This window comes from Notolepis coatsorum (genome assembly GCF_963971535.1).
Source record: "Notolepis coatsorum genome assembly, chromosome: 13".
Classification (NCBI taxonomy): domain Eukaryota; kingdom Metazoa; phylum Chordata; class Actinopteri; order Aulopiformes; family Paralepididae; genus Notolepis; species Notolepis coatsorum.
The window spans coordinates 2,285,965-2,302,551 of NC_140177.1; the positions used below are offsets into that span (position 1 = coordinate 2,285,965).

At 44.7% G+C, this 16,587-nt stretch overlaps 1 protein-coding gene across 1 annotated transcript; it reads left to right on the forward strand.

Annotated features, from left to right (window-relative positions):
* Positions 1-279: 279 nt before the first annotated feature.
* LOC311238850 (E3 ubiquitin-protein ligase TRIM39-like) lies at positions 280-2,464 on the forward strand (the record flags this gene model as incomplete). Its single annotated transcript, XM_084327050.1, has 2 exons — positions 280-1,985; positions 2,365-2,464. 2 exons carry the CDS (start codon positions 280-282, stop codon positions 2,462-2,464), a joined length of 1,806 nt encoding a protein of 601 aa, XP_084183176.1.
* Positions 2,465-16,587: the final 14,123 nt, after the last annotated feature.

A 16,587-nucleotide genomic window follows, 5' to 3' on the forward strand; every position in this document is an offset into this window, starting at 1 on the left:
AATAGTTTTGGGTCTGTGTCATAGATGGTTTCTAAATCAAAGTCCTCCTCTCCCCTCTTCTCTTCTCTGCTCTCTCTTCTCCTCCCCTCTCCTCTTCGCTCCCCTCCTCTCTCTTATTTTCTCTCCTCTTGTCTCTTCTCTCCTCTCTTCACCGCTCTTCTCTTGTCTTCACCTATCTTCTCCTCTTCTCTTCATCTCGCCTCTCTTCTCTCCTCTCTTCACCTCTCTTCTCTTGTCTTCTCCTCTCCTCTCTCTCTTCTCCTCTCCTCTCCTCCAGATATGGCCTCAGCCAGCAGTCTCCTGTCTGAGGACATGTTCCAGTGTTCTATCTGTCTGGATGTCTTCAACGAGCCGGTCTCTACTCCATGTGGACACAACTACTGCAAGGCGTGCATAACCAGATACTGGGACACCCTGCAGGACCAGTGCTGCTGTTGTCCAATGTGTAAAAAGTGTTTTGTGACCAGACCAGACCTCCTTGTCAATACTTTGATCTCAGAGATGGCTGTGGAGCTCAGGAAGAGGGCTGCATTGAAAGCCGACTTGTCGACCAACACAGACGGTCCCAACCAAGGAGCCGCTCGGCTGAAAGAAGTGCCCTGTGACGTCTGCCATGGGATCAAACTCCAGGCCCTGAAGTCCTGCCTGGTCTGTCTCACCTCATACTGTGAGACCCACCTGGAGCCTCATCGAAGAGTCGCAGCCTTGCAGCGACACAAGCTGATCCACCCCGTGGAGAACCTGGAGGCCCGGCTGTGTAAGAAGCACGACAAGATGTTGGAGCTCTTCTGTAGAACTGACCAACTCTGTGTTTGTGTCATGTGTACTGAGCACAAGACCCACGATACAGTCCCTTTAGAGGAAGGGTATGAGAAGACGAAGGCTCAGCTGGAGAAGAAACAGACAGAAGTGGAGCAGATGATCCAGGTGCGACTGCAGAAGGTTCAGGAGATCAAGCGCTCGGCTGTGCTCAACAAGGAAGACACGGAGCAGGAGACGGTATACTGCGATGAAGTCGCCACAGCTCTGGTAGCTTCCATTCAAAGGAGCCAGGCTGAGCTCATTGACCTGATGGCGGCTGAGCAGAGAGCAGTAGAGAAACAGGCTGAAGGCTTCATCTCAGCGCTGGAGCAGGAGATCACGGAGTTGCAGAAGAGCAGGGTTGAAATGGAGAAGCTCTCGCACAACGAGGACCACCTCCACTTCCTCCACACTGTCCCGCCCATCTTCACCCCTATGATTACCAAGGAGTGGTCTCAGGTCAGTGTCAGCAGTCACCTGTGTGGGGGGCCAGTTCATAGAGCTCTAGGGCAGCTGGAGGAGACACTCGGTAAAGAGACGAAGGCGCTGCTGAAACGCATGGAAGACATGGTTGATCTGCCTGAAGACGTGAAGCTGAAGAGGATCCAGCAGAGGTACGCTGTGGACGTGACCCTAGACCCGGACACGGCTCACCGCCGGCTCATCCTCTCTGACAACAGGAAACGGGTGTGGAAAGCAGACGGCGACCCATTACTCCCGTTACCTACATACCCAAACCGATTTGATGAGCGTTCCTCCGTCTTGGGAAAGGAAGGCTTTTCTGCGGGGAGATTCTACTACGAGGTTCAGGTCGGAGGGAAGACACAGTGGGATTTAGGACTGGTCAGACAGTCCATCACCAGGAAGTGGATTACCAGTCAAAACCCTGAGACTGGATACTGGATCATACAGTTTAGAGATGGAAGATGCAGCGCTGCCGGTCATCGCTCCATTCCTCTCATCCTGAGGGGCAATCTGGAAAAGATTGGGGTGTTTGTGGATTATGAGGCGGGCCTGATATCCTTCTATGACGTGGAGGCCAAGCATCTTCTCTTCTCTTTCAGTGGTTATACCTTCACTGAGAAGATGTATCCATACTTGGGACTGTGTGCCTACCATGATGGTGAAAACGCTGCCCCTATGATTATCACCACCCCTATCAATGTCATAGTCACAGCACGAGCGTACTTCACTCCCCCTCCTTTTCCCCAAACGTTCACCACACACTCCTCTTCATCCCCCTCTCCTTCCACCACGCACTCCTCCTCATCCTCTCTTTCTCTATTCACCCCTCCATTCACCCTTATACGGCCTGCATCACTTCACTTCCTGTCACCTAGCCCAGCTGCACCTCATCCCTCTGATTCACACGCTGTCAGGCACCTCACTCCTCACAGCTGTATCCAATCCCCCGTTGATGAGGATCCTACTTCTACCCCGCGACGCTGACCAGAAGTCGTCGTGGTGTTAAACACCACAACCTAGGTACGACGTCTCTGCCTAAAGTTCTGCTGAAACCTGCTCTTGTATTCCTTGCTCTAACCCGTTTCTCCTGTGCCCCAGGATCCACGTTCCAGTGCGCCGTTCTGCCTGGACGTCCCATTCAGAACAAGAGGACCACTCGCTCTCTCGCTTCCCGCAGCTGCAGCCCCAAGAACACTAACCCCGTTCTATTCCCCCCAATTCCTGTTGAACTGCTTTGTGCATTAAACCCTGTGTGTTCAGCAATTGGGCTGTGTTCTAGACCAACTTCTCACAATCAAACACCAAGAGTGATCAGCAACATTTAACACCATCAACATCAGAATGACCAAACGTGGGGGCAGACATCTTCCTATATAGTTGCCCGTTGGGAGATCAGCTGGGATTTGAACCCAGGACCTTGCACCCCCTAGACTGACATTTTTGTGGCTAAATCACAAAGCCTGTAACCGTTTTTTAATCACTTTCTGGTACGTAATGTATGGTATAATATTTTCTTTTTGAATAAAATAATATTACGTCTATTATGGTGTCTTTTCTAAAAATCAAATTACCTACATTTACTTGTATTAATTTAGCTGACGCTCTTATCCAAAGCGACTTACAAATTGTGTAACACAAGTCAGCAGGAGGGGTACATCTCTGGCGGCTAAGGGTCAGTGGTATTGTAGTCAAACAGTGTGGAACTTCCTTGCTTCACTCTGTGTTTATAGTAGTATAGACATATTAGTATAGCAGGCACTATTATAGGCATAGTAGATAATAGTAAAAGCCAGTAAGAAGGTGTGGTATATTTTCAAAATGAAATATGAATTTCCATAAGGTCTACAATCGACTGGTCGATGCTGTGTAAGTTGGTATAAGCACCACATTCAAATGAGTATTTTAATCTTGCAAAACACCTAGGTTAAAATGGTGAAAACCACCTATATTCTGCTAATCTTCAATACATTTCTTCTAGAAATCACTAAAATGGATAAAGTATAATGGTAAAACAACTAGTAAATAATGTTGATTAAGGTCAAAAAGGTCATGAAATCTGGAGTGAATACTGTTGTCTCTTCTCCCTCTGTTAAGAGAGGTGAGAAACAGGACAACACCCTAAATTTACATATAGTCCTAAGGCCATAAGATTACTCCTCTTTCCCCCCCTCTCCTTAAACAGTAAAACAATAGGCTATTGCATTCTCAAGCCAAGAGCTGAATAGGACTGTCAAACAACGCCTAGATTATAAATGATGGATGACCTTAACTGTAGATACCAAGACTCTGAGAAAACATCTGCTGTCCTACATCAAAGTGCAGCCTTCTGGGACCTGTGGGAACAGGAGGCTGGCCTTTGAAACCATTCTAGTTGCCTGAACAGAAGGGAAAAAGGGATTTGGCTTAAAAGTTGTTTAAAACACAACCAAAACAATAATAAAATGGGAAAATAACAGTAGAATACAGATCTTTTAAATCCAGTCATTTTAAAACAAAGTAGGCCATTTTAGACCCTTTAAAAGATAAGTTAGATAGTAAAACCTAGTTTGAATTAAAGATAAAACGTTACAATTAGGTTTAAAATACTTAGAATATAATAAGATAACCTTTTACTTAAAAAATTGAAAAGATAGATTCTTTTGTTCTTGTTAAAACCAGAAAATAGACAAATGTATGCATACTAAAGGCTATGGAATTCTGTAAAAACACTAACCTACTTAGTTAATAAAGTTAAGAAGTAATCTGTCCCTCGTGAGTCCTTGAATTGATATGGTCATGGACCAGTCGACCAAAAGATTCGCGGGACGACAGAGTATTTCAAACGGAGTCTTTATTTCATCACACAGAGAAGAAGAGAACTCTCCTGCAGCCCGCACGGGCTCAGCTCCTCGCACCACCAGAAGAAGAAAGAATACATCATCACATGACATTTTATACCCTCTTGGACGGAGGAGAGAAGGGAGGGGTGTATGTGTGTATCTGTATCCGTGTGTGTAGTATGTGTGTGTGTGTGGTGTGTGTGCTTGTCTGTGTGTGCTTGTTTCAGAAGGGGGGGCTAATGGGGTCCAGATGTAGGAGACCCCTAGTCTCGAACAACACCTCCACAAATCACGGCCCTGACAGCTGGGTGGGGGAGATGGTGCGCATGAGTGTGTGTGCGTGTGCGCGTCAGAAGAGGAGGATGTGTGTGTGTGAGGCGCGTGTGCGTGTGTGAGGAGGGAGCCACAGACAGTCAGGATGTACAGGGGGCCCTGTGTGTGTGTGGGTGGAGGGAGACACAGAGCCACGGTCCTACAGCGTGGGGAGACAATGGGTGCACAGATATATAAGATATTGACATCAAATATTACTAGATCAATGAACTAAAAACTATCAATCTTTAGGTTTTAAAATTTTTTATCTAAGACAAAGTACATTTAGACGCTAAACTCAAGAAACTGTAAATTCGAGCTCCAAACTAGAAGGCCAGCCCATTGAGCACCAAATCTCACCAAATAAGGTGTTATGTAACTTCAAAATGGCGTCCAGCACGATCCAAAATGGCCGACGCCTAGAATAGCCAATTGGGAAGAAGGTAAACGCCCCCTAGCGATCGTCACATGACGTCTCGCGCAGGGGCGGGACTTTGGGTTCTTAAGGGAGAACTCGAGAAGAGGCAAAAAAAGAGAACACACCCAGATCGAGAACAGAGAAGATCAATCCAGCAGACGATTGCCCGAGACGACCCGTGTTGCCAAGACGACCAATCATCAACAAAGAGACGACGCAGATACATTGAAGAAAGCTTCCTGATTCAGCCGAATCCTAGAATAGACCTAATTCGAATCTTTGTCCTTGTTATATTTGGGTCCAGCTCGTCTCTTGTCATTAGGGGAAACGAGACTGGAGACCAACCTTTAGATAAGATCTGTCTGCTTTTGAATAAAAACATCTCCTGTTTGGAACCGTCGCACCTCGTCTGTGTCGCCTTCATTTAAAGACAATTGGGTGACAGAAATAGGGTTTACAACGCAGAGTAAGAGGACCACTATACCAGTTCGAATTATATATATTATTGGATCAAGGAGACCATAAAGGTTCTTTCTTTGTAGTCAACATATTTTACTTTATGTATGTAAATTCACCTGTAAATTCAATTAATTTTACTTAGTAAAAATCACTAGAAGCAACATGTTCAATGACTTCTATCGGACACAGTTGGTCATGTTGATGATGTCATTCTGAAGTGACGGGGGGGCACCTTATCATTCCATTGATCTGTAATTAACACAACACATTGTCTTATAGGGACTGATACCTTATCAGTTCATTGATCTGTAATTAACACAACACCTTGTCTTATAGGGACTGCTACCTTATCATTTAATTGAGCTCTAATTAACACAACACCTTGTCTTATAGGGACTGATACCTTATCATTCCATTGATCTGTAATTAACACAACACCTTGTCTTATAGGGACTGATACCTTATCATTCCATTGATCTGTAATTAACACAACACCTTGTCTTATAGGGACTGCTACCTTATCATTTAATTGAGCTCTAATTAACACAACACCTTGTCTTATAGGGACTGATACCTTATCATTTAATTGATCTGTAATTAACACAACACCTTGTCTTATAGGGACTGATACCTTATCATTTAATTGATCTGTAATTAACACAACACCTTGTCTTATAGGGACTGCTACCTTATCATTTCATTGATCTGTAATTAACACAATACCTTGTCTTATAGGGACTGCTACCTTATCATTTAATTGAGTTCTAATTAACACAATACCTTGTCTTATAGGGACTGCTACCTTATCATTTAATTGAGCTCTAATTAACACAACACCTTGTCTTATAGGGACTGCTACCTTATCATTAATCTGTAATCAACACTACACCTTGTCTTATAGGGACTGATACCTTATAATTTCATTGAGCTGTAGTAACACAACACCTTGTCTTATGGACTGATACCTTATCATTTCATTGAGCTCTAATTAACAACACAAGGATTCAATGTCCCCGATGACATCACTTGTGGCCATATTCAAACTCATATACTCTCAAATAACTGTCGAACTAAATGAATGCGTGCAAAACTGTTATTGGATGTGTGAGATTATTGGCAAAATAATAGGAAATAATAATTTCCTGAATGACTACATTAATAATAAGTCACAGAGTGCAGGCAGTCATTGATTGCAAATGATTTGCAACCAAATATTAAATGGGATGATTTTATTTAAGTTTATGTTAACAAGTTTATTTATAATTGATTATTTTGGTCCCATAAAATGGCTAACATTCATACATGGTTTACTGGCTGCCCAGAAGTTTGAGTGAATCCCAAGTACAGCCATATTGATGCACTAGTGCCACCTGCTGGGGACTTGGAGAAGTGACCATGATGATGGAGAAATAAGTATACAGCAATATATTGTACATGCTATCATACAGAGTTATATGGGTAGACTATAGTATGAGGCATGTAGTTACTATGATTACAGTGTAGGGCAGTTGAAGACAGTGAAAGCAGTAGGTACTGTAGGTATACGTTGAGTATAGGGAACAGAGTTCAAAGTTCGTACAGTATGGGTAAAGGAGCCTAGGTTGTAGGCAATGGAGTCAGTTTAAACTTTATATTGTGTATTTGATTGTGGTACAGAGTTCAGGGAGATGACAGCTGAGGGAAATGGAAGACAATCATTAAGAAGGTATGGTAAAAGATTAAAGGGCCATACCAATCTTTTTGACATGTGGCTTCAAAGTAATTTTTTCCTTGATAACAAAATCAAGGTGCCCTTTTATTTTCGTATACAGTGGAAGCCCATGACAATTATGAATCTGCAAAAAATAACTACCAACATTTCATTAACAGTAAATGGTTATGTGGGGGGGACCGTATAACTTCATTTTTGTATCAAGGCAAGAATAACGTCAAAAAGACTGGTATGGTCCTTTAAAACTAAAACCAGGCAGAGAAGACCCATTGTACCGCGTGATTACCAAACCAAGCCGCATTTCTCGGAGACGCTCTCTGATTGGCCGACGCCTGTTTCTACACTGGTTAAGCGTAGGCACTCTTCGAAGTTGGTTAAGGTTAGTGTAACTGAGGGGTACAATTCCCTGACTGTATTGATAAGTATGGTATCATTAAACCACTACCGCTTTATGTACTTTAATTACTGGCCATACAGTACACGATATATGAATATGATGAACACTTCCCACAATGAAATCGGTTCCAGTCAAAGGTATTAATCAAGTATTTAATGGAGCAAAAGGTACATAGGATACTTTACATTATTCTTTGAATGCACTTGTAAGGCAAAGGAGTATGCGTAGGCAAATCAATAACGAATGTCCATTCTCTGGTTACGCAGGAGGTAATTATACAACCTGAATCTTAGGGAATTATATCTATGGTACACTAGTAATAGCGGGAGATACTGGAAGGGGTTCACACTGGTTGTAAGCCAGCAAGGGGGTAGAAGATCTGTCGGTAGTAGGACGTCTGGTCAACGATGACTAGGGAGACTTCAGGTACAGAAGCCGGTGCAGTAGTCTCTTGATCCACAGACGAATACAGCTTGGTTCTCTTGTAGACTGTAGCTCTACAGTGAAGAAAGCTAGGCGGCCTCAGGCTCTCTGAGCGCCGACTCGACTTGACTCCTCTCGGGGTAAATCCAACACGTGCAGGCGTCGGCGATTATCCGTTCCATAAATCATAGGACCAAAGCAAATATATTCCAGCCGCAAAGGGCTATGTAGTCGTTGGGTAGATTAATCCAGTGTACATGTCCATACGGTTCTCGCCTAGGTCTCCTCGGGTGAAAGCGCCATGCGGTCGGCCCAGCCTGGATAAGAACTCTAGCTAATACGAGAAAGCGTTGGAGATGCTGGTCACTATAGAATTCTAACCGCACGATACACTATACACAAATAGACTATTAAAGACTCAATAGAAATATGTCGCACTCGACGGTATAGCGCCAAACTCTGACAATTCAGTTATTAATTCGCACGCGGTCTCGATGCTCTATTCTGAGGCCAAACAGGCCATACTTCACTGCACGTTGTATCGTGGGTGAGGCTTCACTTAGTGGGTAACATACTAAAAGGCCGAAGGGTACGGAGGTAAGGGGCTAAGGGGCTTCTACATTCACCTGCGCCGTATTTATACGCACAGTGCACAAATAGTGCCACTCTCATTTCTGTCGCCGTATCCCTGGGCAGGGCCGGGGCAAGTACAGACATGTTGTGTCGGTGACTTTGAACTTGGCTCCGGGGGCCGGTCCCTGGCGCCGGTGGACCGCTGTCCAATAGGAGAATGAACTATTATGGGCTGGACTAAAGGGATATTCCGTGTATATGTACAAGGAATATACAAGGGATATCAAACGATATACAAATACTATGCAATATATATCAATAAATAAATATATATATTCGGTTTAATCTGATCCTTTGTAACAGTTAGAGTTTGTCTTAGAGCGTGACGGCAAGTTCTTTCGACGGTTAAGCTTAGGCACTCTTTCGAAGTTGGTTAAGGTTAGAGTTTGTCTTAGAGCATGGCGATAGAACGCCAGGTAGTTTGCAGGCTGTTTGACGTGGAAATTGGCAAAGACACAGCTCGTCACGGATTGGGCAAACGCGTCAGTGGCCAATCAGAGAGCGTGTCCGAGAAATGCGGCTTGGTTTGGTAATCACGCAGTGGTACCCATTCTGCAATCTGTTCATACAATTTTCAATCAATCAATCAAAGACAATAGCGTCTTGGAGGGGCGGGGCTTAACAACTTCATTTCACCGAAACAAAACTGAAAGATTCACTCTAGTGATTGATTCCTTCAGCAATGAAGTATCAGAACATGATGAATGGAGTTGAATGAGATATGATTATTATCTCTGACTTGTGGGGAACTGCAACACCCTACAAGTTCCATTCTGATTTGATATGATACATCTGTACAACATTAACTGCATTTCTTAATTTATTCATCTTTATATTATATGCCATAAACCTGAAATATTATCTCCTCACTATAATAATGGTATAGTGATTGTGTCCTTTCAAAGTCAAATGTCTTTCTTAATGAACCATTTTGATTCATAAGAAATGTTGATTGTTATTATTATTGTCCATTCACTCAACAATTTCAGGGAAGTCTAGATAATAATTTGAATGGTGATAGAATGACACTTTTATAACCAGATAGTTTCTCAGATATATCTCAGATAATATATTGCTCATTATTACAGACGTGCTATAGAATAGGCATAGCTCAAATTAGGTGTTTGGAAAAAGCAGATAAGGCCAATTCATTCGCTCACCATTCAATCTGTTTGAATATACATTTAAGGGCAAATTAAGTTAAACAGCAGCCTTCATTATAGACATACTTTAAGCATAGCTCAAATTAAGTGCTAAACACCACATATAAGACATATTCCATGTGACATTGATTTAGGACAGGGGTTCCCAAACTTGTCAGGCCGCGACCCCCAAATAACGGTGTCAGAGAGCCGCGACCCCCACTATTATAGGAGGTAAAAAATTATAATAATAATTATAATAATATTTTTAATTTTGTTTTTAATTTTGTTTTTAATAAATGGAAATGTATGGTTGAAACATGCAAACGTTCAAACGCACACACACTCAGAAGCATTGGAGGCTTTTAACCAGGGCCGGCCTGGGGAAATCATTCAGGCCAGGAAATATAGTACAAAATATAGCCCCAGTCAGATCACTTTTTAAGCAGGGGGTCTGGGGGTCCCCCACCAAGAATCTTTTTGTTACAAAGACTTCATTTCCTGCATTCTGGTGCAGGATTTTTTTATTTGTACCCTTTAAATGCCAGTGTTTGTGATGGCATCACAAATTATTGTTAAAAAAACAGGCTAGCATGATTAGCAACAACACAGATTTTTATTTTTTATTGGTCTTTTTCCCCCTCCATTTTCCTCCGATTTTCTCCCATCCCAATGTTAGTCATATGCCAATTCCCAGTCCCTTCCTGGTCGCTGCGCACTTACCCCCCACAGTCAGATCATCTGGGAGAGTGGAGGCTACCACGTGCTTCCTCCGACACACGTCCAGCCAATCACCGCTTCTTTTCACCTGGCAGCGCGGATTCTCATCGAGAGGGCGTAGCGTGTGGGAGGACCACACTATCCCCCTCGAGTCCTATCCGCGCTTAGCAGGCGCCCCGACCGAACTGTAGGAGTCGCTGTTTACAACGACCCGGACCCACCCCGCCAGCTTCTCCCACCCTCTAATACAGCCAATTGTATTAGTGCAGACGGCCAGCCAAGCTGGTGACAACCCCGGAGCTGTGAGCTGGATTCGAACAGGCGAATCCAGCTCACAGCTCCGGGGCTGGTGACGAACGCAATCTCCGCTCGGCCACCTAACCGCCAACAACACAGATTTTTATGGATTTTCAGTTTTTTTGTAATTGATAAAAAATACAATCTTTTATTCAACTTCAGCCCTGATCATAACACCACATATTCATTTTATAATTCTAAACCTTTAAATGCCAGTGTGTGTGATGGCATATATTTGCAATATATCAAATGCAAAGTAGATTTTTCTGGGGGGGATTATTACAGGCTATGTGTCAATAATTAGCAGTTTTTTGTAAGGGTCCCGTCTCCACCAATCACATGCGGCTCCTTTTGTATTTAATTTTTTTATAATTTTTTAAACAAACACATAAACAAACATGACAACACACGATAAGATATACAAGCATTAATTGTCAGAGCACATCCAATGAGATCACATTTTAGTTAATTGTCTTATATAAGATATACCCCTAATACCTGTTATCTAAAAAACCTACACACATATGCTCCAGCTCGAACCCCCCCCTCCCGGACCCCACCTTGAGAAGTACCTCCACTATCCCTTGCACCTAACCAGACACTACCATTATAAGCTAGCTTTTATTCTCTCCACCACTTCTAACCACATTGACATTTTGGATTCATTGAGACCCAGAATTCTTGCTGTAGATATTTCTTGATAAATCACATCGAGATATGTAAGAAACCAAACTTTACGGCACATTTTTTCCGGTTGAAACCAGCGTGATGCGATCAGCTTTTTAGCTACTGTGATACCCGATAAAACCAATCTCTTTAGCTGTGGATTCACTGCAAACTCAAAAACATCATTCAATAGTAATACCGAGGGGTGTACAGGTATATTCCAAGATACGAGTTTTGATAATTGTTGGGTCACATCTTTCCAGAATGCCTTAACTGGTGGGCAGTCCCAATACATGTGCATATATGTCCCTTTGTCCCCATTTGTACATTGGGAGCATTTGGAGTCTTGTTTAAGCCCCATTCTGCACAGTCTTATAGGAGTCAAGTATGTCCTGTGAATATAGTTAAGATTGATTTGTTGATGATCCGGGTTCCTTGATGTAAGTCGGACATTTGCCCAGGCTCCTTGCCAATCAAAGTCATTTTCCAGGTCTGGTATATCCCTCCTCCAGACAGAGTCTAGTTGGAGGGTTTCATACGAGGACGTTAGTAATTGATGATAAAATTCTGAAACAAAACCTCTCGATGTCTCTCTTTCGTAGAAGAATTTGTGGTATCTGTGGTGTTCAATTGGTCTGTCTAATGGAACACCGTGAGACTTCAAACATAGCTGTAACTGTTTGTAAAAAAGCCATGTGGACTTGGTGAGATAAAAAAAATTGCGTATTTCTTTATCACTACAAAAACCCTGTTTGTTAAAAACATCCCCTAATGAGTGTATGCCTTGCTCTTCCCATATAGGGAATCTTATAGGTCGTTTTTCAATTAAGAGTGCATTGTTATTGAATAAGGGAGTGTGGTAGTTTATCAACCAACCTGTGTGAAAATGTACCATCCTGCCCAGAATGGCGAAATTGGAAAAGGTAATTTGCACATTACACATTAGAAATTCAAAGACACTCCTTCCTAAATTCAACCAGAGACTGTCTGCAGTTTCATCTCCTGGGGAGGTGATGAGATTAGCAGTTGAGTGATTTAGCATTTACAGCCTTAAGATCAAAGAACCTTCTGGTAGACATCGAGCCTACAAGCCTGAACACACAGGAAACACACAGGAAGCCTGGGGTTCACAAGGGAGGGAGGGAAGATTGCCAGGTGTGGCGGTTGCTATCCCCCCCCCGGTGAACAAAAGGCACCACTTAAATAGCTTACATGAAAGGGTTCCCCTTTTAAAACTGTTTGGGTTTTAAAACTGTTGGGGAAACGCCCACTAAGAAATTCCGTTCTGACGTCACTTTTTGTGGACTAGCCTATTGACAGACAGAGCTATTGTTTCTCCAATCAGTAAGCTCGGTAAGGCTCAGACGGATACGCCCGCTTGACGTAAAATTAGGGGCGGAGATCTAGATTTGAATATATCAGGCTCCACAGAGGGAGCAAAAACACAACTCCACGAAGAATACAACCCTCAACACCCAATCTACATGCTCCCTTTGACTCGAGGTGGACCGACCGGCGAAAACACAGAGAGACGGCTTCTGAAACACCATTGAAGGACGAAGAACGAGAGCGGCTTATAGCTACAAGCTTTTTAGGTTATATTGAATATTTAGGCTAAAGTCTGATAAACCTCGGCATAGGGAGGTCTTCTATCAGATTTTATTGCAAGTGATTCTTTCAAATATTTGATTTGTAATTAATGAAATCCTTTTTTATTAAACCAACGGATTTTTCAAAACTGCTCCGAACTCGATTTCTTCAAAGCCGCCGTTTTCTCTGTTGCTGACGAGCAGAAAACCATTTCCTGGTTTCTGCAGTTTGTATGTAGAATATAACTTCTTGGGCTTGGTAAAGTAGAACACAACGCAGATAGGTTAAGCTAGGAAGATTACTACATTTATTGGTGCTGTGGCCCTAGAATTATTACGACCGTTCGATCGAGAACAGAATTTTTTTACTTCATTTTTTTCACCTCAACAAGTCGTCATCGCGGACCGGAGCTGATAACACAGGTGAGTGATTATGGAGTGTACGGGAGTTCAATTCGAGCCTAGAGGGGGGTTGCTAAGATATTGCCTCATATAGGAATATATGAAGTAAAGATGAGAGGCCTCATGTTATTGTGATATGAAGACGTAGTGGTGGCACAAACTATCTGATTATGGGGTGGTCAAAGCGTCGGATGGCAACAGGTGGAAGGCTTTATTGATCAGAGAGCTCGGTAATCTGGTTGGCGTGCGACAGGAGCGCGTTCTGAGCATATAAGAACCCTAGAATATATTCTCAGGAAAAGGGGCGCTATGATAATTGGTAATTTTTGCGTGTCCTGAATGGGGAGAGAGCCGTGTATGGATGGGCTCTGTCGCTATTTAGAACATGTAAATCGGCTTGGTATAGATGAATTAGGATCTGCATGAATCGGGGAACGTTGTTGTGCGATTACAGGATTATCACGTAATGGTTAATATAAACGGGGCTGGCGTGTTCAGGAGGCTTCAATAATAATAGTTTGCTGGCTGAGCATGGTAGACAGGACATGTGTCTGCGGGAAACTATCGGCCGAATTAAATGAAGATATATGTTCGTCTTTAGGGCATAATATCGAGCGGATCTGAGATATCCTTTTTAATCTTGAGCATACCGGCGTGTTGATTGATTGCGTGCGCTGTGATGGATGGGGGACGAGGCGCTTGGGGACATTTCGGTTAAAAGACTGATTAAGTACTTAGTGAGGATTCGATTAAAGCGCTATAGTGAACTTAAACACTGGCTATAGTACGGTGTGCGATTACGCTTGATCTTGTGTTTAGTAGATGCGCGGTAGTTATTGAATAAAGTGTAACGGAATGTGAGATCTGCCGCGGCCGTTCGGGTTCTATAATAAGTAAGCTTGAGAGGATGTGTATGTTATTGCAGTTATGGTTAGGCATGGCAATGATGTGTGTGTTTGGGTATGAGTGAAAGGATTTATGGTTGTGTTGTACGTTGCGTGATGTAGTATGGATTAAATCTGTAAATTGGCACTTACAATATGACTGAGAACGGTTTTTAATGTTGAACCTGGTGGGCGCGCTATGTCCGCTGCGCCACCCAGCTATGCATGGAGGGGCGCGTGCATGCTCGTCGAAGCTCGTGCTGGACAAAGCGCGTTCTCGTCAGAACTCGTGCGTATCGTAGCGCGCGGCTAGGCTAGGCTACATGCTACAATGGCTCGTCGCGGCTCGCTTGGGGTTGTTCAATACTGTATGTTGTGAATGGGATGATATTGCAGTGTAACTGAATTGTCATTTATGTTGGATGGGTCGTGTGAGTTTGCGGTATTGGCTAATGTTTAAATGGTATTGGCTGAATGTTTGAACGAATGCAGGGTGTGTGGGGAATGAGTAGGCCGTGTGGGAGATGCGCGCATGCGCGCTTGTGAGAGAGGACATTGTGTGTGGGACGTGAAAGAGTGGGATGAATTGTGATGTGGTTAGAAGTGCACTAGGTGGCGCCAGAGTCAACCTGGGGATTCAGTCCGGCCTGCTGAAGCAGGTTGGAGGGGGTCCTGGGGTGAGCTCGTGATGCGCGGCCGTTTTAAGTGGAGCGCAGTGGTCGCCATTTTAGACGGGGCTGGGGTGGCCATTGTAAGGGGTTTATGTTTTTGGAGTGATGTGGTAGGTACTGCGCTAGGGGGCGGTAGAGGCGTCATTTGGACTCCCGTCCTGGGCAGTATGTCGTGCGTGGCTTTGGTATGGTTGAATGTATGTGATGTCCCTTTGTTGGGCCTACCCCCCCCCCCTCTCTCTCTCTCTCTATCTCCCTCTCTCTCTCTCTTTCTCCCTCTCTCTCTCCCCACGCACCCTTGTCTCCATATCTCTCCCTCTTTACATTTCTCACTCTCTCTCACCCCCCCCCCCTCTCTCTCTCTCTCTCTCTCTCTCTCTCTCTCTCTTTCTCCCTCTCTCTCTCCACACACACCCTTGCCTCCATATCTCTCCCTTTCCCCCCCCCTCTCTCCTTTTTTCTTTCCCTCTCTTTGCTGCCCCCCTCCTCTTCTCGCTCACTCTTTCCCTTTGCCCCCCCCCCCCTTCTGCATGGGTTTCTCCCTCTCTCCCTTTCCCCCCCCTCTCTCCTTTTTTCTTTCCCTCTCTTTGCTGCCCCCCTCCTCTTCTCGCTCCCTCTTTCCCTTTGCCCCCCCCCCCCCCCCCTTCTGCATGGTTTTCTCCCTCTCTCCCTTTCCCCCCCCCCTCTCTCTCATTTCTCTTCAACCCTCCCACTCCATCCTTTGCCTCACTTGCTGAGCCCCTCTCTCTCTCCCCCCTCTTCCTTCTTAAGGCCGGCATGGAGATACATGTTTGCCCTCTGGCCCGGTCCTCTCTTGACCGGTCGGCGGTTTCGTTGCGGCCTTTTTTCTCCTGCCCTACTTGGGGTGCCGGGGTGTCCTAGTATTGTGTTTAGGTTGGGGTCTTCGTGTCAGTGGACTGTGGTGTGTGTAGTTATAAAGTTGTGTTGTTGTTTGTGGGGATTGCAGGACATATTAGGATACGCGCCGGTGACGGAGGAAGGAGGAGGAGGACGGAACATTCGACATGGTTCCTGGTTTGAGTGACAGTAGTAGGCGGGTGCTTCGGGGGTGTGCTGTGGCGGTGGTTTGGTTGTGTGTGTTGGTCGGTACGATAATGTATGATCCATATCAGCGACCTGAACAGCCAGAGGTGGTGGTAGTGGGTAGAAGGTCGCTGCCAGACCATCGCGGGAATCTGTTTTTGGGGATGGCGAGGACGGTGGCTAAAATGGCTAATAAGTCGGATTGCTACGTGTGTGGCTTGGCCCCGCAAGCGGCCGACGCGGGTCTTCCTCTGATTGCGCACCCCTTAACGAAGTGTCATGCCAATGTGTTGAGAGACGTGCCTCTCCCTCGCCTGTGCGACGGGGTGAGTCATGATAAGATATTGAGGTATTTGGGCCGGGAGTTGGGGTCGAATAAGGCTGTGGGTTATGGAGCGATAAAGGACAGTAGCCCCATTCCAGTGGCGTTTAGGGCGGCTGGGTTTGAGATGTGCGTAGAGGGGAGGTCCGGTGGTAGGAACGTGGGGTATTTGGACGGCTGCTTGGGTGAGAGTGGAGTCTGGGGTAAGGATTCAGAGGCGCCAGCCCCTAGTGGGGCATTTTGGATTTGTGGTGAGTTTGCGTACGCCGCGTTACCGATTAAGTGGAGGGGTAGGTGTGCATTGGGGTATTTAGTGCCGGCTATGAGGGTGTCAGATGTTTTGCCAACGCTTCCCAGGTCAAGGAGAAGGAGGGATGCGGACCACTTTTTCAGGGTGGCGTTTCCCTGGTGG